At 38.1% G+C, this 23,669-nt stretch overlaps 2 protein-coding genes across 2 annotated transcripts in view; one reads left to right on the top strand and one right to left on the bottom strand.

The window, feature by feature from the left end:
* Positions 1-1,353: 1,353 nt before the first annotated feature.
* si:dkey-175m17.7 lies at positions 1,354-9,784 on the bottom strand. Its single transcript, XM_042711476.1, has 4 exons — positions 9,479-9,784; positions 3,897-6,070; positions 3,000-3,296; positions 1,354-2,555 (listed from the first exon to the last, which is right to left on the bottom strand). The coding sequence occupies exons 2-4, from the start codon at positions 6,052-6,054 to the stop codon at positions 2,275-2,277; spliced, it is 2,736 nt and encodes a 911-aa protein (XP_042567410.1). The 5' UTR covers positions 6,055-6,070; positions 9,479-9,784; the 3' UTR covers positions 1,354-2,274.
* Positions 9,785-13,773: 3,989 nt separating this feature from the next.
* mark2a (MAP/microtubule affinity-regulating kinase 2a) overlaps positions 13,774-23,669 on the top strand; it is a 36,442-nt gene continuing 26,546 nt past the window's right edge. Inside the window, 1 exon segment of the mRNA XM_042710946.1 lies at positions 13,774-13,916. Within this exon segment, the coding sequence (XP_042566880.1) occupies positions 13,866-13,916 (51 nt within the window). The 5' untranslated portion in view covers positions 13,774-13,865.

Genomic DNA, 23,669 nt, shown 5'->3' with positions numbered 1-23,669 from the left:
TTTTTAAGATTAAGATTTGTCTGATTTCTCGGCACTCTGTCACCTCACTGAGACCTATTTATTAGTTGTTGCTTACCTAATCGTTTCCTCTGGGCATAATCAAACTACAGTGTGAGACAAAAACACTGTCGACAGAGAGAGACAGAAAGAAACAGTCAGCGTGTCACTGTATGACAAATACAAGCAGCAGCTGACACTAAAATAACACAGCAATGGCACTGAACTGGTCATCCATATAGCAGTCATCTTAGATAAATCAGACAGATGTTAAAACTTGGCGGCATTTCTAAGGTCTTGTACCTATAAGAAAACGCCTTCACATGTCTTTACTGTAGGGGGTTTTTGAACAGAAATGCAAAATAGCATACTTTGTCATGCGCTGCTGGGCAGAGCACATTAATGGAGACACAGCAGTGGTGTGTGAAGGCCCAATGGCTTAGTGAGGCAGATAAGAGCTCAGAGACAGCAGACAAACTCCTCGCTTGTCAAGACTGATGAGAGGCGGCTTCAAGGACCAAGGCTGAGAACTTGACAATATGCAGGAAGAAGAATGTTTCACAGTGAACTGAGTGAACCAAGTCTTTTTCACAGAATGTATTCCTATAATAATGCATAGTCTCTTAGAGGACATAGAGAAAGAAAAGGAAGGTAGGAAAATGAAGGAAGAATTTAAATGGAGGAAGGGAATCTGGTTTCCTTTATGGTACCTAATACAAAACCAGATTGTTTGCCTACAGTCCTGAGAGCACTAAATCTGATCATGGTCAAATTAGGCAGGCTGTTTAAAAATAGGGCAGGCATTAAAGCTGATAAGGGTGTTCGTTTTTCTTATGCAATGAACTAAATATGACAGAAAAGCAAATGATGGAAAACACTTCATGTTTTAGCTACACCTGCACACTATCACCTTGGAACTTTCATGCTGATTTTGCATAAACTATAAATATCTACTTGTCACCTTTGTGTGCAATTTTGAATCGCAAATTCAACTCATATTAAAGAGTGTGATTCATGTTGATGATTTGGCCCAATCTGCTCCAGACACAGTAATTTCGCACAGCAATAAACAGTGTACATATTCCTTATTAAAGATGTAAAATTCAATTCCACAAGATATTTCTCCTCAATATCATCACCATCTGCAGCACAAAAACAAACACAGAAAACAAAACATACAGAAAGCACTTTTTTTTTCATTTTAAGCCATTGAACTGCCTGCCCAAAGTAAAATAAATAGCGAGTTGAATAAAAAATATAGAAAATAAGATAGCTATTTTAAAGTATATATTTTACATTTTTTATTTTAGATTTTTACTTTTAGTTGTTTTTTTCTTTATACAGTTTTTTATATGTTTTATATCATAAACAAGAAATAAAAAAGAAATATATGATTTTTGGATTAGATCTGCCATTAGAATGGCTGGTTCTAAAAAAAAAACATCTATTAGAGAAACAGTGTCCAAGTGAAAATAACTTAAATCAGTTCCACTTCCAAATCAACACTATTGCACACCTCCCACACAAAGACACTAAGATAAAGAATGCAAGATGTAAGATCAAGTAACAAAAATAGCAGTATAGAAAAAATTTCAAAGGCAAAATGAATCTTCATGTCAGTGGAGAAATTTATAAATATTTGGCAGCTAACGCAAAGTAACCCAAAAAGTGCCTTCAAATGATCTCTCAAATCAAAAATAATCTGTTTAGAAAAGTTCTTTGCACAGTGGAAAAGGAGTTTGATGTTTGCTACAGCTCTTGGGTCTTGAATGTGATGCATGTCACAGTTCTGAGTCTCAACACATCGGATCTTTTTCTGTGCTTGACAGGCAGAGTGTTCTTTGATTGCATTTGTTTCCTCTCAAATACTTTTATACAGCGTTTGTATTTAACCAAGTTTGATAATAGTAATATAGGAATAATTTAAGTGAATTGAGTTATTATTTTGAGTTAAAACTTGGTACATAATTAAGAGAGTATCAGGGTGGGTAGCACAAACATTCATTTGCCAACTGTCAAATAAGTGCTATTTATATGAAACAGAAAGCGTGGAGATACTTCAATTAAAATATACCAAGACTAATTTTTTTTGTACTGCGTTCATCTTCTAGTTATTTCTGTCATCTCTCTTCAAATCCTCAAATGTTTGTTATCGTTAAACGGCTTTATTCTTACCCTTGTTTTTTTATCCATCCATTTCTGTCCATCAATTCCCTCTTCTATTTATCTCCTTCTCCCCTCTCGTTTTCTCACAATCTTCTTTCTTGCGCCACCCTTTTAAACTTGTGTTTCCAGGCCACTCAGTTTGGGGGTGAGGATGCGAGGTGTTACCCCAGAGTTGAGGTCTCTCTCAAACTCTAGCAGCTGGCCCATGAAGTTGAGGTTTGGGGAGACTATTGGCCGCCGGCTTCGCACATACTTATAGGCATCAGTCATGGTCATGAGGGTGTGCTTCATCAGGTAAGCAATGACTATAGTAGCTGAGCGGGACACACCTGCTTGGCAGTGCACAAGAACGCCCCGTCCACACTGGTGAGCTTCCTCTGAAACAAAAAAAGGTGTGGCACACATTATAAATTGGTCACATGCCTACAGTTCTAACAAAAAAAGTTGTGGGAAAATTTATAGAATTGTCATGTGAAGAAGATGATTTTAAATACCCCATAAAAATCAAAACTAGACATTTTTGGCTTTTAGTCAATGTCTAGTAGCTGTAAAGCTAAAAATAATTATTTCTAGAAACACAAACCAAAAATTATGATGACTCATCCTGAACTACGCAAACTGTTGTCCAATCAAATGCTCTCTGGTATGAAAATGTCCTGCTGCTATAATTAGCTGTTAGCTGTTTAAAAAAGAAAGGGACAAACTCTTCACATTTTCTGCTTCAATGAGAAACAAGTTTTCACAGGACAGGGAACTGCACTTGTTAAGAAATGACATGGGGTGTAAATGTTTAAACTACAAATTTGTTTTGGTCTGTTGTCTCTTGTTTATAATATAAAAGAGTTGTTTTTGTTTCTTTCGGATGTTCTGATTGATGTTTTCAGTATATTGTAGCCTTTTGTAATGCACCAAGCCTTTGTCCAGGTGGTAGAGGGGAAGATGGGTTGTGACATTGACCACAAAACCAATGTTGAGTCGAAGCAGTAGATCCAAATCCTGTGCATCTCTCTCGTTGCCAAGGAAAAGGAAAGGGAGGATGGGGCTAATTACGGCATTCTCCACATCTGGGGTCATGACACTCTCCTCAGATAGTGATGCTGGGAGAGATGAGGAAAGGGGGAGGGAAAGGTGTACTGGCAAAAAAAAAAAAAAAAAAAAAAAAAAGATTACTTTTGTTTTCTTATGTTTAAATACTTCACTCTATGTGAGCATCTAAGAGAGGTATGCTGGTATAGGACTCTTTTCAGTCAATTAAAATTGAAACGGGTTAAAATCTTGTCAGAGTATGATGTCATTAAGGCCTTATGTAAGAATTTCAAATAATTATAAATAATTTTAGTCCCATCACTCTCCCCCCACTGAATGGTAACAAAACTTAACGAGTTTCAGTAAGAAATAAAACAGAGGATAAAGCAGTCTGAGTTTTAAGAAATAGAATTAAAGGTATAAAGTGTTTAAGGAGAAAAACTTATATCACTAGGGCATCATGGGTAATGTAACTCTGGCAATCTTCTGAAGCTAGGCTAATGAGGATTATGCACCCCACAGATTAACTGAACTATCATTTTAATTTGAATAGTACCAGTGCAGAAAGGCATACAGCCTAATGGAACATGAGAAAATGAAATCAAGGTCAGTACATTCAAGTGGGACTGGAAATGTGGAGAGATTATGTATGATTATCATTCTGAATTGTCAATCAAAAACAAGACATTATAAAAATGTCACTCAACTTGCTGTGTACTTGCACATAAGCATGTTTACCTCGTCCATTTTCCTCATCTTGTTCTCTGTTGAGTGAGTTGAGGACCAAGTGGAGCGACTGTGTAGAGGGTAAGGTGTGTCCAACCTCCCTCTCTCGCTGTTTGGGTTTGGGCTTATTAAGCGTGCTAGGAGCAGAGGTGGGGGTGAGAATGAAGCAGGGGAATCTGGAGATGGAGAGTGGAGGGATGGGGATTGTGGAAGCACTTCGTCATCAAACCCATTGCCATCCCCTATGCAAGCATCTGCTCCTTTGTTCCAAAGCCGCTTGAGGGAATCTCTACCCTGGTCTCCACTATTCCCTGATCCAATAAAGTCCAAAACTGCCATCTTGCCTTGCTGGAGCCTCCGTCGTCCTGCCTGATCTGTCAGCTGGGTACGAGTGAACTCCATAAGGTTCTGGCAGTCCAGGATTACAGGATTGCCACCATTGCCGCTTTTTTGGTTGTGGCCTATGCAGGTTCTCCCTGAGCCCATTCCAGTACCTGTATTGTGATGGATAGGTTGGGTTTTAGAGCGAGTCATCTTTTTTGCTAGCTCCTCTGGCCAGATTGTGCGTACACTGTAATCGTCATCATCAGGCTGGTATCCTCCCATGGTATGTGCACCAATATTACGCCCCATGTTGGGAGGATTCCCTCTGTGTGGGTTAAAGGTCACTACAATGGGGTCACTACTGCAGTAACTGCATGTGGAGCTGCCAGTTTGGCTTGCTTTGGGATTGCACCCACTGACACAACTCTGGAGTGCTCGAAGAGGTGCAGATGAGGACAGTGGAGTACAGGGTAAACAACCCCCAACCAGTTTCTTACGGAAAGCAGCAGGGCTCTCAAAAGCTCCAGCTTCTCCAGAACAGGATGCACAACCCAAAGGTCTGAGCAGCCCTGTACGACAGTCCGAGACAGTGCTGTTGGAAGAGGAGGTGTTGGTGGTGGAAGCAGTTGACAGACACCCTCCTAAAGTCTTCAGTCCCATGGTTCCGCCACCTCTGTTGGCAGCACTTGTTCCTTGGGTGTGAGAAAATGAAGAGGATGGGCTTGTACTATGACCGTGGCAGCCAGCAGAGTGACCTCTACCTCTTCTACAACGCACCAGCCTCCAACAGCCACAGGGGTGGGAAAAGTCAATTGTACATGTGTGGTCAGGACTGGGGAAGCCTCCTTGGGAGGAAGTAGGGGAGAGGGGCAATGTGTGAAGAATTTGGGGCCGATGTTCTCTAGTGCGTGAGGGACGGGGTTGACTGATGTGCTGGTAGGAGGAAGGGGCTTGGGAAGGGAGCGAGGGTGGTACAGCAGGGTAGTGAGGGTTTAGGATGGCAGCATGGGGTAATGGGGCTGAACTGTGGTGACGGGATAGGCTGTGGGCATGGGGCAGTTGGTGGCCGGGTCCCAGTTTGGAGTTTTCTTTGTTTCCTACAGATGATACGTCCCTATCACTGTGCAATGGGGGGCTGGCAGTTGGAGAGCAAGACTTTGATGACAAATCTCTCTCTCTTGTTGGCTTGGATTTTGACTGCTGTCTCTGCGCTGGTACAAATTCCAAGATCCCTCCAGGAGAGACTGTGAGTTGGTTCGGATGATGGCTACTGTGCTGAGTCCGGTTTAGACTCTGATTATGGTTCTGGTGCTTCTCCACTGATTCGGAAGACTTTCCTTTGCATTTCCTTTCACCTTGCCCTGGATCCAATTGCAGTGACACCCGTTTAGTTCTGTTACTTTTGATGCTTCCACTTCGGGTAAGACTACTGCTGCGGCTTTTGTCTATGTAAGATCCTCCTCTTCCACCTTTGTCCAAAGACACTTTAATGTCAATGGTATGTGTGTGCTTGTGAGGTCTGGGACCTAAAGTTACTGTCCCATTGCTGTGACAATGGCTAGGATTGTTGCTGCTGCCCTCAAAGGGAGCACCTGGTTCTCCTTTATCTCTCTGAACATGGGATGATTGCCTGTGCTTGCATTCCAGAGACAGGTAGTTGGAACCTGGATGGGAACGGGGTGGAGGAGGCTCGTTGTGAGTGGCTGGGTGGTGTGAGGAAGACTGTGATGTGGTTGGTGGGGAGGCCACGCGTAAGGCCAAACTTTTTGGGCGCTGAATAACCACTATGCGCTCGTCAAGAGGGAGTGGAGGCATCTGGGGCTGAGCAAAGCTGTGTGGTTAGGATGCAAAAAGAAAAAGACTAATTAATATCACAGTGTTCATTCATTATGGTACGTGTGTAATTTTTGAAATATGCACATAGAAGACACAGTATTGCACATACAGTTAATATTAGTCACAGCACACAGAATTAATTAAATAATTGTTTTTGGTTAGTTAAGGAAGGAAGTCAGTTTTTTTGTTATTTAAAAACTTTAGTTTTAATTAAACAATTTTGATTAGTTAACAGCACAAGGGTCACAGATGCCACAGACTTGTCAGTAGGAGAAATCCTAAAATAACAGAAAATATTTCTGACCCAGTACCCTTGTTAACAAATTCCAGGGGTTAACATTTATAGAAAATAAAAATAAAATAATCCTTACAAGCATGCAAGCAAACTGTTTAAAGAACTATTTAAATTAGATGGGAACTTTGAAGTGATGTCATAATCTGATGATACTCTGCATGCTGTATTCTTGGTTATCACAACTGTCCTGCAATATATCATCCTAGTCTTCTTGACGGTTTATAAAAGTCATTGTTTTGCTGAAGATTATTAAGACACGCATCTACAGTGTTTATTTTGAAAACATCTGTTATAGTCAAACATGTAATGAAATGTAAATGGAATAATGTTATCATTCTTCTAATAATAGAGCTATAATCTGATGGCTGCACTAATCACCCATTCAACGGGGCAGAGAAGATCAGCTCATTATTCTAAATAATGACAGTTTGAAACGTTCGTATTAGACATGATGAAATGTCAATGAAAAGACCATGAGAAGGTTAAAGGAATAGATCAGTTAAAAATTAACATCTAGCCATTATTCATTTATGAAATGTCAAATATCATTCTATGGGAAGTTTGAAGGTTTAGGTGAGTTATTATTTAAGTATTTTCAGAGGTGTTACAGTAAATCGAGACTGGATAATGACTTGGAATATGTACAAGTTATATTGACCACTTTTATAATGCTTCTGCATCCTTTATAACACTTAACAGCTTCAGTCCCTCATCATTGTCACTGCATAGAAAAAAACATTGAATACAGGCTTTAGTTGTTCTGTTTGTGCTCCACAGAAGAAAGCAAGTCATTTGGGTTTGGAATGAAAAGCGAATGAGTAAATAATGACAGAATTTTCATTTATATTCCTTTAAGAATAAAGTACAGAATGGTGAAAACAGAAAAAAGAATCAAGAGAAGGATGAAAAATGTGTGTGTGAATGTGTAAAAGAGAATATAAAGCAGCTCAGAGAGAACAGTTACAGGATGTGACATGGCTGGATCATCCATTGACCTCGTGGAGGAGGGGGGCATGCACAACAGCACTTCAGACATACACCCCAACACAACACACCCCCACCACCCACCCACCCAAACAAAATGAAATGGCTGGATAATGAATTGACCTAGTGGAGGGGCAGCACACCATGCTCTTATTTCCACGTGCATGGTTTTGGTATCCTCATCCTCTTTGCTTTTTTCAGTCTTGCCTTTTGTAGCCTGTGGTAGTGAAGGGGGGTGGGTGGTTACATTGACCCAGATTTGTCATATTGCAAGTCAACATCACTCCAATCACTTTAACTCACACACTAGACAGTAAACACCTTATCAGCAGTATTTCACACAGAAACCACGTGTGCAATGGTTTTTTTTGCAATGAATCACGTACAGCAGTGGACCAGCAGCACACGCTTGGGCATCAGCATGTGCTTGTGTCAGAGATGTACAGCATCAGCACTGATGAGCTCAGGTACCAGCTGAGCACAAAAACAACTACGAACAATGATCAGGTTTCAGTGATATCACCAAAAAGAACAGTGTGTTGTTGTGTAAATACAGTAGTGTTGCAGCAAAATGGTAACTGAACCATGAAAACAAACATGCACTGTATCTGATACATCACTGAAAGACAGAAAAAAAAAAAGAAGGAATGATGGATGATAATGGTGGTGGTTGATTTTGTCTTTGTCTTTATATTTTTGTAATCGACAGGGATGTAACACACTGAGAAAGTAATTTTTTCATGTTAGATATTTTTTATATTTATCATTATGAGCTATATTAAGGTGAATTAAAGCACAGAGTCTTTAATACTCAAAGAAGAAATGTTACTAACCATCAAGTCATATTGAATATTCATCAGCTGGTCATTTACCAATAACCTACAAAATACTGTGACAAAAAAGTGTCAGTGCAAGAATTATTGTAACTAATTAAATGTCACTTGAATTGATCAACCAGAATAAATGCTCCCCCAATCAATGCGTAATAAGAATTATTCTTGTAAATTTTTTACATTTTTTCATTTTTTGTGCTTAACCTAATTGCTATTTATGAGCTAATTCTTCGCCATTTCGTGACGTCATAACGAACAAAGTGAATGCCAGATAGCCAACACAAGCATTTAAAGATTTATTTACCTAACATATTCACGTAATAATTACGTGTAATAAGCATCTATATTTAATGCATAGGCAGACGTACATCTTTTGTTTAAAAAATGTTTTAAATTCAAGTCAACAGTCTGCGACAGACACATGGGCCTGCTCAACTCTATGCCTAATGAAATGGCTGCATTGTTTTAAACCATTATAAAAATTGTGGGAAGGTTAACAGGATAGGAAGGTGAAATCCACTGGAATGATTTCGCGCATCGTCACACGTCATTACGTTCATTGCCCCTGAATTTCCAGTTTCTCTCACTGGAAAGCGGAATCACTGAACTAATTGGGAGCCTTTGTTTCTGACGTTTCTATAACTGTGCAAGCAAAAATGCGCTTAATGCGACGTCTGAGCAAACGCTTACAGAGTTGTTTCACCAAAGAAATATATATATATATATATATATATATATATATATATATATATATATATATATATATATATATATATATTAAAAGCACAATTATTATCCAGGCCTAAACTAGTCACTGAAAACGAAAACAAGAACGTCCGCCACAAATTTGCCACTGTATTGACTTTCACTTGTTAGGCCACGCTGGTGCTGTCACGCAATTTCGGATGCGCTTTCACTGTAGTCCAGTGTCTCTTCGCCATTAGAGGTCAGTTTTACTACCATTTCAGTGTGAATGCTAAAAGAAATTATGCTTGTTATATTTCAAAAGCATTTGCATGACAATTCAAACGCTTTGCGTAGATTTCTGATGGGTATCTTTATAGACAAGATCTAAAACGTGAACTAGGGAAGATTTTTATTATCATACATTTTTAATATGAATAATAGCTGCAGTATAACTCGCACTTTGCACTCATTGGGAGACATTTTGTTGAAACAAAATATTAAGTAGCCATTAAGTAGGCTACCCTTTATTGCTGGAAACACACAGATACATGATTGTATATTATGAAGGCCTCAAAAATAAAAAGAGGAGGAAAAAATGACTTACGTTATAAGCTGTACGTCCGCTGTATCGTCATGTTTTGTGGTAAATGAGATCCTTGTGTTTCTCCGCGAGACTATTCCGATCCAGTGCGCGAGACATTTACATAGCTGCAGTTATCTATGGTCTGTTTTAATGTGCGGGTTACACTTTAAAAATCCAGTGATGTCCATCAGTATATGACATTCACGCAGTTTTTCCTCATACTGTTCAAAGCGTTTGCCCTCACAAGTGTACACAATTAACACAATAACAATGTGTACGCCAGCGCAATGCAAAGTGAGCTTCTGTGTACTGTGCGTGTGCATGAGACAGCGCTCTTGAGGGGCGGGGTTTCGATGCAGGTGACATCATTCTAGACCAATGTTTTTTGGGTTTACATGTGGGATCTTTATGTGTGTGGCATGATGTGAGAGTTATTGGACCTCGACATTCTTCAGCATATACAGGTGCATCTCAATAAATTATAAAAATTAATAAAAGTTCATTTATTTCATTAATTCAAGTCAAATTGTGAAACTCATGTATTAAATAAATTCAATGCACAAAGACTGAAGTAGGCCTAGTTTAAGTCTTTGGTTCTTTTAATTGTGATGATTTTGGCTCACATTTAACAAAAACCCACCAAATCACAACAAATTAGAATATGGTGACATGCCAATTAGCTAATAAATTAAAAACACCTGCAAAGGTTTCCTGAGCCTTCAAAATGGTCTCTCAGTTTGGTTCACTAGGCTACACAATCATGGGGAAGACTGCTGATCTGACAGTTGTCCAGAAGACAATCATTGACACCCTTCACAAGGAGGGTAAGCCACAAACATTCATTGCCAAATAAGCTGGCTGTTCACAGAGTGCTGTATCCAAGCATGTTAACAGAAAGTTGAGCGGAAGGAAAAAGTGTGGAAGAAAAAGATGCACAACCAGCCGAGAGAACCGCAGCCTTAAGAGGATTGTCAAGCAAAATCGATTCAAGAATTTGAGTGAACTTCACAAGGAATGGACTGAGGCTGGGGTCAAGACATCAAGAGCCACCACACACAGACATGTCAAGGAATGTGGCTACAGTTGTCATATTCCTCTTGTTAAGCCACTCCTGAACAATAGACAACATCAGAGGTGTCTTACCTGGGCTAAGGAGAAGAAGATCTGGACTGTTGCCCAGTGGTCCAAAGTCCTCTTTTCAGATGAGAGCAAGTTTTGTATTTCATTTGGAAACCATGGTCCTAGAGTCTGGAGGAAGGGTGGAGAAGCTCATAGCCCAAGTTGCTTGAAGTCCAGTGTTAAGTTTCCACAGTCTGTGATGATTTGCAGTGCAATATTATCTGCTGGTGTTGGTCCATTGTGTTTTTGAAAACCAAAGTCACTGCACCGGTTTACCAAAAAATTTTGGAGCACTTTGTGCTTCCTTCTGCTGACCAGCTTTTTGAAGATGCTGATTTCATTTTCCAGCAGGATTTGGCACCTGCCCACACTGCCCACATTTTTGTTTTTTTTATAGGTCTCATGAAGTATTCTAATTTGTTGAGAATTGGTGGGTTATTGTTAAATGTGAGCCAAAATCATCACAATTAAAAGAACCAAAGACTTAAACTACTTCAGTCTGTGTGCATTTAATTTATTTAATAGCCTACACGAGTTTCACAATTTGAGTTAAATTACTGAAATGAACTTTTTCATGACATTCTAATTTGAGATGCACCTGTAGAAGATATGTTCTGGAAGGGAAAAAGAAAGATAGAAAAAAAATGGTAAACTGACAAAAAGGGCATTTCTTTTGCTTCAAACCTTATTTTATTGTATTCTAACAAACACCTAGAGATGGCAGCAAAGTATTCATTCCTTCATTCACAGTCCAATGAAAGGGCATGGTCAGAAACTGAGAAATGTGCCATAGAGATGAGCAAAAACAACAACAAAAAGAAACAAAATATAATATTTTTAATAATACACAAAAAAAGAAACAAAATGTATGATTTTTAATAATATACAAGAAAAAAAGAAAAGAGATGCATAGGAAAAAATATGTAAGGTATATATGAATAGCTTTCAATTCCAGTCAGTCAGTCTTTTGAAAACCATCAATCTGCAGACAATGCAGGTAACAGCATCTGCAGTCACCTTTAGTAAACAGTCTGACAGCCTGCTAAATGATCATATAACATTTTCAGACTGTTTATCTGGCTTGCACATAGTGTGATTTCATTGCCTTCCTTTGGAGCTTTACTATGCAATTTGTTTGCAATTGTTTTTAAAGGGATAGTCCATCCAAAAATTACAATTCTGTCATTTACTCACACGTGTTGTTCCAAACCTGTATGACTTTCTTTCTTCTATGGAACATAAAAAAAGCTGTTTTGAATAATGTTGGAAGTCAATGGCTACTGTCAGCTGTCCCACATTCTTCAGAATGTCATCTTCTGTGCTCAGCAGAAGAAATTCATACAGGTTTGGAACAACTTCACCTGCTATAGTTGGTTTCCTGAAGTGTTATCTTTTTGGTAATGAAAAGTCTTAGTTTCTGTTTTAGTGAAATTTGTTTAGGGCATTCAGTTCACTTTTTTCTGATATGGAAATTCCCACATCCTTCTCTGTGTATCAGATCAGAATGATCTGGAATTTGGCATTAATCCCAAAGAGGTCTTTTTTCATACATCCCTGTAAAGATGCAGTCATTTCAATGTTTACATTTTACTGCCTCATATGACAGGAGTAGGATTTTATGCTGACAGGTATACTGCAGGTATAATATATTCACAATTGTATTTGTATTATGTTTGTGTTTAATTTTTTATTTGGTATTTGTGTTTAATTTATTATTTGAGTTTTCATCCCATGTATAATAAAACTGACTGGTGTCTTCGTCTTATGTGAGCTACATAATTTTTAACAGATTTTTAAAAAAGCACTGTTCGTTTTATTTATACGCAAAACATTTTAATGAGGAAATTAGGAAAATTTACTGAATGCACATAAGTCTTGATATAATTATGTGAATTCTTAAAGTACAAATTTATATTTCGCAGTTTACACACAAACACACACACACATACATTGGGTTTCCTCGTTTTATGGGGACATTTCATAGAAGTAATGGCTTTTATACTGTACAAACTGTATTTTCTATCCCCTTACCCTAACCCTACCCCTCACAGAAAACTTTCTGCATTTTAAGATTTTCAAAACACTTTATTCTGTATGATGCTTTCCTCATGGAGACCAAGGTGTGAATGAAAGACTTTTATTTTAAAGCTCTATGTGAGAGAGGCAAAGGAAGTCGATCCACAGACTGGTTTCGTATTTTTTTTGTAAGAGAATTTTATTTTAGTGCTGTATCTGTTGCGGTACCAGTCGTGACCGCCCGACTGTACGGCTTTTCACGGTTCACAGATGTAATTCGTCGCGTACCACCGACTGGAACCGACCAATTTATAGCCATTAACATCCGGGCTACGGTTAGGACGTATTCTTACAATCAAACTGTTAAAAATATCAGCGACTTTTTCGAAGCCACTCGGCCAGCTAATGTGCGTTAGCAGGTTGGATGTGATTTTCAGAGGCTCAGAGAGCCAGTGTACGAGCTTCTCAGCGATGATTTTGTGCTCGGAACGTTAGTTTGTCACCTCGAGACGACATCGGGTGTTTGGTTTGGTTTTGAAACGGGCATGTTGACACCTGTATGACGGATCATTACTCGGAGTAACGCTTATCTGAGCGCTGCTTAGTTGGCTAACTGGAAGGAGCAGCTCGATAACTTGCTGTTAAGTTTTGTGTGTGTGTGTGTGTGTGTGTGTGTGTGTGTGTGTGCGCTGAGCGGGACTTTCATGTGTCTTTGCTCAGGCTTGAGAAGAAGAAAAGTGGACTTAACTTTTGACATTACAGATGCACAATAGTATTCAGCCGAACGTTGATAGTTACGGCTAAATTAGGGACCCTTTTGCCACCCGGCCTAATAAAACTTGGGAGTCCTCGGACTCGATTTTGCACATTTGTGCTGGGAACAGTTTTGTGATTTTTTTTTTTTCATCAGCTGACGGGTTCAGATTAAGCTGTCTCTTATTTAATGCTTAAAAAAAATCACCACTTTAACGGTAGGAAATCACATAGGAAGTCGGCATTCAATGTTGACATCCGCCGATAGGGTTCGTCGAAATTTTTCAACAAAATTCAAGTTCCTGCCGAGACTAGTAAACAAACTATGACTTAATGACGGGACTTTTTTTTAAGATATTATGTGTTGTTTTTTGGGGTCTCACAGAGATCAGGGGGGTGTTTTTTAGTTGTTGTTCTTAGGATTCTTATCGTGGTGTTGCGATGTCACTTCTGATTGATTTGTGAGAGCTGTGAACACGTTACGTTTCAGAAAATAAACCGTGAAATCCAACCTCAGAAGATGTCGACCAGGACACCACTGTTACCCATGATTGACCACTCCACTGGCCAGGTGAGTCCAATCCATCTGTTTCCCAAAAATAGGAATATCACCCACCCATGTATTGGTTAAGTTTGGTTTGGTTTACACCTTAATTTGTATAGCAAGCTTTGTTTTCCTAAATGGTCAGATCATGGCTTGGTTAGCTACAAGTAAATACAGCTTATGATTCTCTAGTTTACTTGTCAGCACAAAACCTCTTTGGCTGCTTTTTTGTTCACAGCAAAAACGCTATAGTAAAAGTATTGCAGTACAAACAGGAAACAACGCAACAGTCTTAACTAATAGTTTGCCACTAAAAGAAAAGACGTGTGTTTTCAACAATGCTCGTTTTGAAATGTCATGAGTTTATTCCAGATATTACTTGATTTCTTTAGTTAGTGTCTGAGATGATGTATCTCTCCAGTTTACTTTCTGTATGCTTGCTGAAAGTTCAGCGGTTGGGGAGATTCAACACAGATGTGCATGCCTTGTTCTGCTTTTTAAGTCAAGTCAGTTTTATTTGTAGCACTTTTTGCAATACGCATTGTTTATAGTTTTTTTTTTTTGTACTTTTTGCAATACGCATTGTTTACCGAAATAAATATGTAGCCGGGATTTTCTATACAGGTATGTATTGGTTTAGCTGAATGCATTGTATGTATGCAAATAACCTTGGATATATGTAGATTTTTATATATATATATATTATAATATATATATATATATAATACGCATTGTTTACCGCTGATATATATATATATATATCTATGTAAGATTTTGTGGTTATATTTTGCGTGTAAACTTAAATGCTCTTAGTAGTTGTTGGTTGGCGTTTAGGCTATAATTACTAAGTCAGACATTTGTGGATGAAGTTGGGTTGTGTGTATTGTTACTTATGTTTTTAGTTGTTGGTGGTTTGAGTTTTATAACTACTCTTGATTGTGAAGATATAAATAATCAGTGTGCGGTTTAATTGATGCTGTGCATTAGAGGATTTTCATCATGCATTACACTTGAGATGCAAGTGGCCTGTTTTGATCTGAGGTCAGATCTTGAGATCATTTGTTTGGCCTAAATCCTAATAGTTCTCTCTAAAATTAATCACGGTGGGTAGCTTGTTTCTGAGGTCAGTTTTAACCAAAAAGACTGATCCTCTTTCAGTGACTCACTGGCAGAATTGTACCAACAGTAAGCAGCTTGCAGCTGAAATCTCTTGAGACTGATTTGGAGTCCGTTGGAGTGTATGGTTTGTTTATAGTGGAGATGAAATGTTTGTTGAAATGTGTCTCTTGCCAAGCCATACCCAGTCTTACTTGTGATTTGCAGTCTGAAAATGTTGGTCAGCGTTTTTCCCTCAAGAACTTTTCATGTGGTTGGAGGGAATCAAATATAATCTGTTTGGCCTGATGTAGTATAATGATTTTTAATCATCTCAGGCTTCTTTCCATGTAAATCTTTTTTTTTTAGGTCAGATAAAGACTTTTTTTATTTACTCCTTAAGCAATGCTAGGAGTCATGACTCTGTGTTTCAGGGCAAAGATTTGAGATCCATGGCTTTGTTAATCTGGACTGGCATTTCCTGTCAGGCATAGTTTGGGGAGTCATTGGAGGTGTGTTTTTACTTTGAAGTTTTAGTTGATCTTCAGCCGCAATGTGTTTGTCAAGACTTACCTAACGGGAGGTAACGGGAGAAAATCTCGGCAAAATCATGTAATATTCCCTACAAAACACTCCGTTTTTGAATTGTCATCCTTCGGTTGTTTTGGTCTCACTATACCTCACGTATTTTCTCACTTGACCTTAGTTTAAGATCATGTTTTCTAGTAGGGCTGTGCAAAAAATCGAATACGATTTTCATGCGCATCTCTTCAGTAAAGACGCTCCTGTGATTTAGTAGTATATCTCCAGCACGTGCGTTAAGATCAGGGTTGCCAGGTTTTCACAACAAATCCTGCCCAGTTGCTTTTTAAAACTAGTCCAAAACTAGCCCAATCGCGTTTCCAGGAGGTTCCCGATAAAAATTGTATCCCGGGGTTAAAATATACGTTTTTTGGCAGGGTTGCCTTGGTAATATTCACATTTTAGGGGCTAAATATCACGTTATTGGTATTGGGGTCGCTTCAACCCATGAACATGAAAAACAATCACAGACTTGGCAACACTGGTTGGCATTTACTACACAGAGCCATAATTCACTGACAATCTACACAAAATCGATTTTAAAATCGCAGGCGATTCTTTGTCAATTTTGAAAGCGATTTTGTGTAGCTTGTCGGTGGACTACGGCTCTGTGTAGTAAATACCGCTCCACCTGAACCAGTGTTGCCAAGTCTGCGGTTGTTTTTCATGTCCACGGGTTGAAGCGACCCCAATACCAGTAACGTGATATTTAGCCCCTAAAATGAGAATTTTACCAAGGCAACCCTGCCTAAAAAATGTATATTTTAACCCCGGGATGCAATTTTTATCGGGGAACCTCCTGGAAACGCGATTGGACTAGTTTTTGAGTTTTGAAGCAAACTGGTCAGGATTTGTTGTGAAAACCTGGCAACCCTGATCTTAACGCACGTGCTGGAGATATACTACTAAATACAGGAGTGTCTTTACTCATGAGATGCGCATGAAAATCATATTCGATTTTTTGCACAGCCCTATTTTCTAGCAGATCACCGGTAGTTTGAGCTTCTCTCAGAGGCTGAAGCGGCGTAGCGCTTCACTGATGGGGGGATGTTCAGCTGGCGTCTATTTGTGTACTGGCTGCTACCTCCCTCCTCTTGAAATAGTCACAGTGTGATAAAAATACTGATAAATGACAAGCTGGCTCACACCCCTCTTTTATTCCCCTCCCCCTTGTGCAAGCCTACCCCGCTTTTTTCCACAGCATCTCAGACAGTTGCCCCTTACTCAGAGCCACTGCTTCTCCGTCACCTTCTAGTCCATGGAGCGCCAGTCTTGAACGTGGTTGTGATCTGTCACTCAGCAACATTCTCACAATCGGTGTCCTCTTTCTGGTGTGTGCTGCGTCTTCGGGGTGGTTTTCGTGTCCTTGTCAGATATGAGTCATTCACGTGGACCTGAATGTCTTCCTTCAAGCCTCTGTAATTAAAAACCGGGAATTCAATAGGATATGTGCACCATGTGTAGTTGCTCTTCAACCAATAGCACCTCCCCGACACTATGGTGACAAAGTTGCCTCCCGGCCAACTTGTTTGTTCTGTTTACATATAGGGGAGAGAGGTGGGGTAAGCTGTGACGCGTCTTACTTAAGCTGTTCTCTAGGGAGGAGAAGTGAGATGAAGGTGAGATTTCAGGATGTTTGCTATCATCTGAAATTAGAACAGCAGAGCCATGGAAATGTGGCTTGAAAAATTGTGACAGCTTTTTCCCACATTGGGCATTAGCTGTCTTATATTGAATGGGTTGAAAATAATTGGGAAATATGAGTGATTTACATAATAAACACACACACACACACACACGTATATATATTCAGACATAATTAAATGAGCATAAATGAGGGGTAAAAATTACTAGTGCATAATCACATTCTGTGAACAAGTTTTATTTTGCTGCACTTTATTCACTTTTTCATAAATGAGACTGTTAGCAGTTTAATATTCCAAGTTTTTGAATGTAGTCAGTCAATTTTCATTGATTTCAACTTTTTGTAGTAGTATTTGTAATAGTAAAATATGTGTTGTGTGTGTATATTAGGGGTGTCGCGACATACCGGTATTGGCGATAATTGTGATCTTTAAATAATGAAGTGTTAATTTGGGGGTATCGCGATATTTTAAAATGAATAGTACACATACCATAATATGACATTGTAATCTAGTGCCAGCGCAATTATGGAGCGTTGAACTCTCATGTGTGATTTGTTTCATTCAAGCTCGACACCGGAAAGCACCCTCACACTGAAGGTCCACAAGCGAGACTCATAGGAGTAATAAAATAAATTACTTTCCAGGAAATCCCTTATAATATGGACAAAGGCATCCAGCTAGCTAGCTGAATAAAATACAGCAATAAATTTTTTGTATGATGAAAGAGTCGATTATAACAGTTACAGTATATTGTTTATCTGTGTCCTTCAAGCCATCTCAGGTATTTTCATATGGATAACGTATGTTTATATTGCGATGCTAATCGACATAGCCTTTATCCCTCTATAGAATGCAATAAAATAAGAATCATTTCATAGAAGGAAGTTTTTCAAACACTCGATCAATGCTTTAATGCAAGTTTGGAGTAAAAATATGTAGTTATTCTTATAAATTGTCTTACTTTGACACTGTGGTAAACTAAAAACGGTTAGCATTTTTAGTCTCTTCTGTTTGGTGTAATTGTTCCTTTTGTATGCAATGGTGTGATTAGATTGGTCATAAAAGAAACAAATAGTGAATTGCTATATATGCATGTATGCTCTATACAATTTTTTTTTAAATACCTGGAGACATTTGCTTTGACAATTCATTTAATCTTCTATGTAGAATATATCTGACGACCCCTTTAATAAAGAGTGAAAAAAAATGATGCACAGATTTCATGATGTGTGTGTGTAAAGTCAGATGTTAGAACTGCAGGTCTTTTTCTAGAGAGAGGCTTAGTTGAGCATATACGGTGAAAAGAACATTTTGAGCAACAGGTCTCCATAGCAACATGAAACTTAATGGTGAATGCAGTCAGATTGTAGCAACACTAGCATGACAACTCTGGAATAATGGCTTTTAGTTGGTTAGTATGCATTACATATTGTCCCAATAAAATGAACCCCTCCTGAATGTTTGTCAGCTCTGAAGTTTGTGACCAGCCCTCTCCAATCGGGCCAAAAACATCAGCGGTTACAAACGATGAAACTAATCTTGCTCAGAACAGCCTTGGATTGTTCACTGAGGAATCATAGAACTCCAACCGGTTGGACTGATGGCATAATGAAGAGTCTCAAGTCTGTGTCAACTATTAGCCTAGTAGCTGAATAGCCTAAATGACGGGTTGTGTATTGTAGATGTGGAGCTGGATCATCTGGTTGGTTTCCCACTGGTGCTAGGTTGAAGGGAATGAAGATGTTGGGCAAAACTGTTTTTTCAAGGAGACAGGTAGAGCTAGTTCATCTCTAGCTCATGAAAGATGAGTGTTTGTATATTGACCTCTTTCTTTGGTTATACAGATGGTTTTAGATAAGCATCTGTCCATTTCTTAGGAATTAACTTTGAGCAGGGTTCCACCATATAGTGAGTATTTTATAGATGTTTGCTGACGGGTGTGGCGGTGAACTGAACCACACTGATTTGTGCAGATGTTGTGAAATCACTGCAGAACTCATTGCTTTTGTCTTGTTATAACACATCAAAGATACCAGTTGCTATCTTCCAGAGATCCAAAAAAAAGGGAAGGACTGTGCCCACGCATAGACCATGTGTCATGGAAGCAGGTTGTTTGAGAGCAAAATTGAGGCATCAAATTAAAGATGATTCAAAGCTGTCCAAGATTTTATCTTGTAGTCAAGAAGATTTGGGGAATACCTCACATCATGACAAAAATATATTTGCCTGATCTCATACATGCCGAGTTTCAGTCTTCTTAAAAGTCATTTATGAACTTCTGGTTGAAAATGAGTCATGCTGTATATAAATAATTACAAGTAGTGAAATTATTATTAATAGTAATAATCTGTAAATCAAGATTCCAATAAATAAGATAAAATTAAAGAAATATAGAATGTAATACAAAAAGTAAAAAAAATACATATGCATGCATACTCTGATTTTTCTATATTCTAGTATATAAAAATTACTTTATCTAACTAGGTTAAAACAAGGTTTTAAGTAAGTTTTAAGTCTGTTTTATGGAGTTGTAAGCCGGTTGTTGTCGCAGAATAACCCCCTTCAGGCTGATGCAAGACCCCTCTGTCAGGGGTTATTCTGTTATAACAACCATCTAGATGTACATTATCCCACTTACTACACGGCTACTTGCCACAGAAATAAATAAATAATTAGACACAAAATATTGATTTGCGTTGAAATATTTGAATGCAAAGCTTCCGTGAACACAGCAGTTGCGAGCAAGCACAAGGTTCAAACTAGATGGACATCTAAGGGTACATTGTAGTCACACCACTTATTACACAACATTTCACCACATAAATAATTATGACGATAAAAGATTTAAGACAAAAATGTTTTAAAATCTTACCAGTTTGTTAGTTATCTTATAATCCATTACAGCGTACAAAACAGTCGTAGCAAAATGGCAGCAGCTCCTTTGTATGAAACGAGAGAGCGAGGATGACATAATTAAATAATTGTACACAATTTTGAATCGAGTTTTAATATTTTATTAGATAAACAAATGCAAAGCTTCCCCCATGAAAAAAAAACAGTTCCTAGCAAGAGTATAGCGCCGACTTCAAGTACATGGATGAACCTGTGTTATCAGTTTTTACTGGTTGTTATCGAGGGATAACAGCCCTCGGAATGTTGCGACCGACCAATCAGGCCCCGTTTACACTGGTGCATTTTCATTTTAAAAAGCATAACTTTTGCTACGGTTATGCCTATCATTTACACTACTCCGGCATTTTCAACCCTCGAAAACAGACTTTTGAAAACGCTGCAGACCCCGTTTTAGTTTGAAAACTCTGGGGCTGCGTTTCAGTGTAAACGGACCCAAATGGAGACTTTTGAAAATGATTGCGTGGCTGCCCACATTCGCTCTGCGTATCCTTTACGACCGTGTAAACAATAACATCATGCACATTGTTGTACCCATAGATGTATAGGTAGATTCGATCGCTCCAAGCATGCAGATCTAAATAATAGGGAATCTACCTATTCATATCTATGGCTGTACCTGCATGAATGGTCACGTGACATGCGTTTTAGGTTGTGTAGTGTAAACGGAGATCATTTCTGAAATGCCAGTGTAGACGAGGATCGTTTTTATTCTAAAACGCCGTTTTAAAATGAAAGCGCACTAGTGTAAACAGAGCCGCAGAATCAAGTATTCCATAGAGCCGTGTAATAACCAGGTTTATCTAACCAGGTTAAAAGGCTTTATCTAGCTTACTTATATACATTCATACGTTTTAAAAATAATTTTTTGTAGTTAATTATTAATTGCTAAGTCAAGCTTAACTGAATGAATGTGACTTGGTATCCTAATTTTAACAGTTTTATTTAAATTGTTTTATAAACTGTTAATACAAATAGGTATTTATACTGGAGTAATAAAAACATTTCTGATTATCTTACAGTTGTAATTGTTGTTATACTAACTAAATTTTAACTAAATTTCATAACCAGATTTTTATATATTCCAGTAGTTTACAATGTCATGTCAAAAATTACTTATCTAACCATCTTAAAAACTATTTTAAATTATGAATAATTCATATCATCGTATTATTCGTATTCTTCACTCAAATTATTATTTACAGTTTCTCTCTCTCTTTTTTTTCATATATGGCATCATGTATCTGTCAGTAAAGATGATGTCTTCAGTTGTTGCCAACCTACATAATTCTCCAGCTGTATTTACTACAGTGATTAAATGTAGTTCATTAAACATTCTGATCATAGTTTTGACCAACACCTTTCATTTAGTCTGAGATAATTGTGTCTAACATCCACTTTTAATGACAGTGAGCTCCTTAATCTCTTTAAAATGTAGTCCCTGTTCTACATATGTAACCCTGCGATGATGACATCATTCATCTGGCATTCTTGTATACGTTTGACTGATTGCTAGTGTATCAGATGAAACCTTCAGAAGGGCTCAGTCTGCAGTTTGTATTCTCCCACTCTGTTCCGTTGTCTTGTTTCGCAGCTGTCTGGGCATGTCAGCTCTCGTTTCCAGAGAGCTTCTTGAAGGCCTCGTCTCGCTCCGGCAGCCACTCCTCCTGACAAACCCAGACACGTCGCTTCCTGTGTGTGACCTAAAACCCAAACCATTTTGGCTTTTTTCTTCCCTGTCTCACTCTACTCTATCATTGAACTTCCGGGAATTAGCTTCTGTTAAAAAAAAGACTTCCTGTTATGCCGTAGTGTGTGAGGAAGAATGCTTTTCCCATTTCGGACCCCCAGAGTGGTCAGCTTGTGGATCTTATTTTAGGCAGAGATCTCCTGACCCCTGAAGTAGTCCTAAGGGTTATTCGTCTATGGCTATCAACACTAGGCTTTTGTTTTAAAACCATTCTAGTGTATCTGCCCCCACTTCTGTCATGATCCTTTGAGGAGATTAAATTCACAGCTAGTGTAGGGCCCTATGATTTCTGCGATGCAATAATAGTTAATATTTTTCAGTAGAATGTACATAGCCTACTTCTAAAACAAACATTATTTTTTTAAGGAATAATCACACAACATTTCTTCCATGTTTTAATAGTAAATCCCCTTTGTTTGCCAAAAAATAAAGTTTGCTTAATTTTTAATAATTAAAAGATAAATGAAATTAATGTTTTATGCCAGGGATAGGCAACTCCGGTCCTGGAGGGCCACTATCCTGCAGAGTTTAGCTTCAGCCCTCATTAAAACTCACCTGCCTGTATCTATCTAGTAATCCGTAAAACACTGATTGCCTTGTTTAATTAGGGTTGGAGCTAAACTCTGCAGGACAGTGGCCCTCCAGGACCGAAGTTGCCTATCCCTGTTTTATGCCTTCATTTGATAACCAGAAAAATGTAAATACACAACACAGAATTTCTGAGGGGAAAAAAAATCATAAGGCTACTTTAAGAAAAAAATGAATAAATTAAGTTGTTTTATGCATTCAAATAATTAGACATGCTAAAACACAGAATTTGGGAACAATAAAAAATATGGTGAGAAAAAATAAAACATTTCATAGGGCCCTAAACATGTAATTTTTGTTAAACTTTTCTTAAATTGATATGAAAATGTATAAGTTTCATGATTTTAATTACTTAACCATGTTTTTTGATTAATAAACTTTAAATTTAACTATTAAAAACGAGTCAAGAAAAATTAAAACGGAAAAAACAGAATCCAGAAAAATTAAAACAGAAAAAAAATGATTTATTTGTGAAATGATTTATATGTGTTTAGGAGGAATTTGGATGGATTTAATAGGGAATTTATGGTGCTTTTATGGGCCCAAAAGCTAGAGGTACCTGATGATGTGATGATTGATAGATTTTAGCCAGGTGTTTTAGCCAAGTTAGCATGTGTTGTGTTTCTTTGTGGTTTTTTTTTTATTTTTTTTATGATTTATGTACCGTTTAATGTAGTGTTTTGTCATTCTGTGAGGATTTTTTCCAAGATTTATGTACCGTTTAATGTTTTGTTTGTACATTTTGGTCCAAAAATAATAAAAATTACGATTTTATTCAGCATCGTCTTCTCTTCCGGGTCTGTTGTGACTGCATTCACAACACTGCACTGACGTACAACACTGCTGACGTGTTTTCTGGTGCACCCAATAACAAAGATAACACGTCAGCAATGCTGAATAAAGTCATAATTTTTGTTATTTTTGGACCAAAATGTATTTTCGATGCTTCAATAAATTCTGACTGACCCACTGATGTCACATGGACTAATTTGATGATGTTTTTATTTCCTTTCTGGACGTGGACAGTATACCGTACATACATTTCCAATGGAGGGACAGAAAGCTCTCGGACTAAATCTAAAATATCTTAAACTGTGTTCCGAAGATAAACGAAGGTCTTACGGGTTTGGAACGACATGAGGGTGAGTCATTAATGACATAATTTTAATTTTTGGGTGAACTAACCCTTTTAGATTACTTGCAGAACAG

Source organism: Cyprinus carpio, chromosome A21 (genome assembly GCF_018340385.1).
Source record: "Cyprinus carpio isolate SPL01 chromosome A21, ASM1834038v1, whole genome shotgun sequence".
NCBI lineage: Eukaryota > Metazoa > Chordata > Actinopteri > Cypriniformes > Cyprinidae > Cyprinus > Cyprinus carpio.
Note: the sequence above shows the minus strand (reverse complement) of the source record. Positions and strands in the feature narration are given on the sequence as shown.

Excerpts from the sequence above, each read along its gene's own strand:
- si:dkey-175m17.7 (XM_042711476.1), bottom strand. The coding sequence starts at position 6,054 with ATGCCTCCACTCCCTCTTGACGAGCGCATAGTGGTTATTCAGCGCCCA. Across the intron at positions 3,297-3,896 it reads TATGTGCAAGTACACAGCAA|TACACCTTTCCCTCCCCCTT; the intron begins GTTGAGTGACAT and ends TTTTTTTGCCAG. Across the intron at positions 2,556-2,999 it reads GAAACAAAAACAACTCTTTT|CTTTTTTTGTTTCAGAGGAA; the intron begins ATATTATAAACA and ends TGTGTGCCACAC.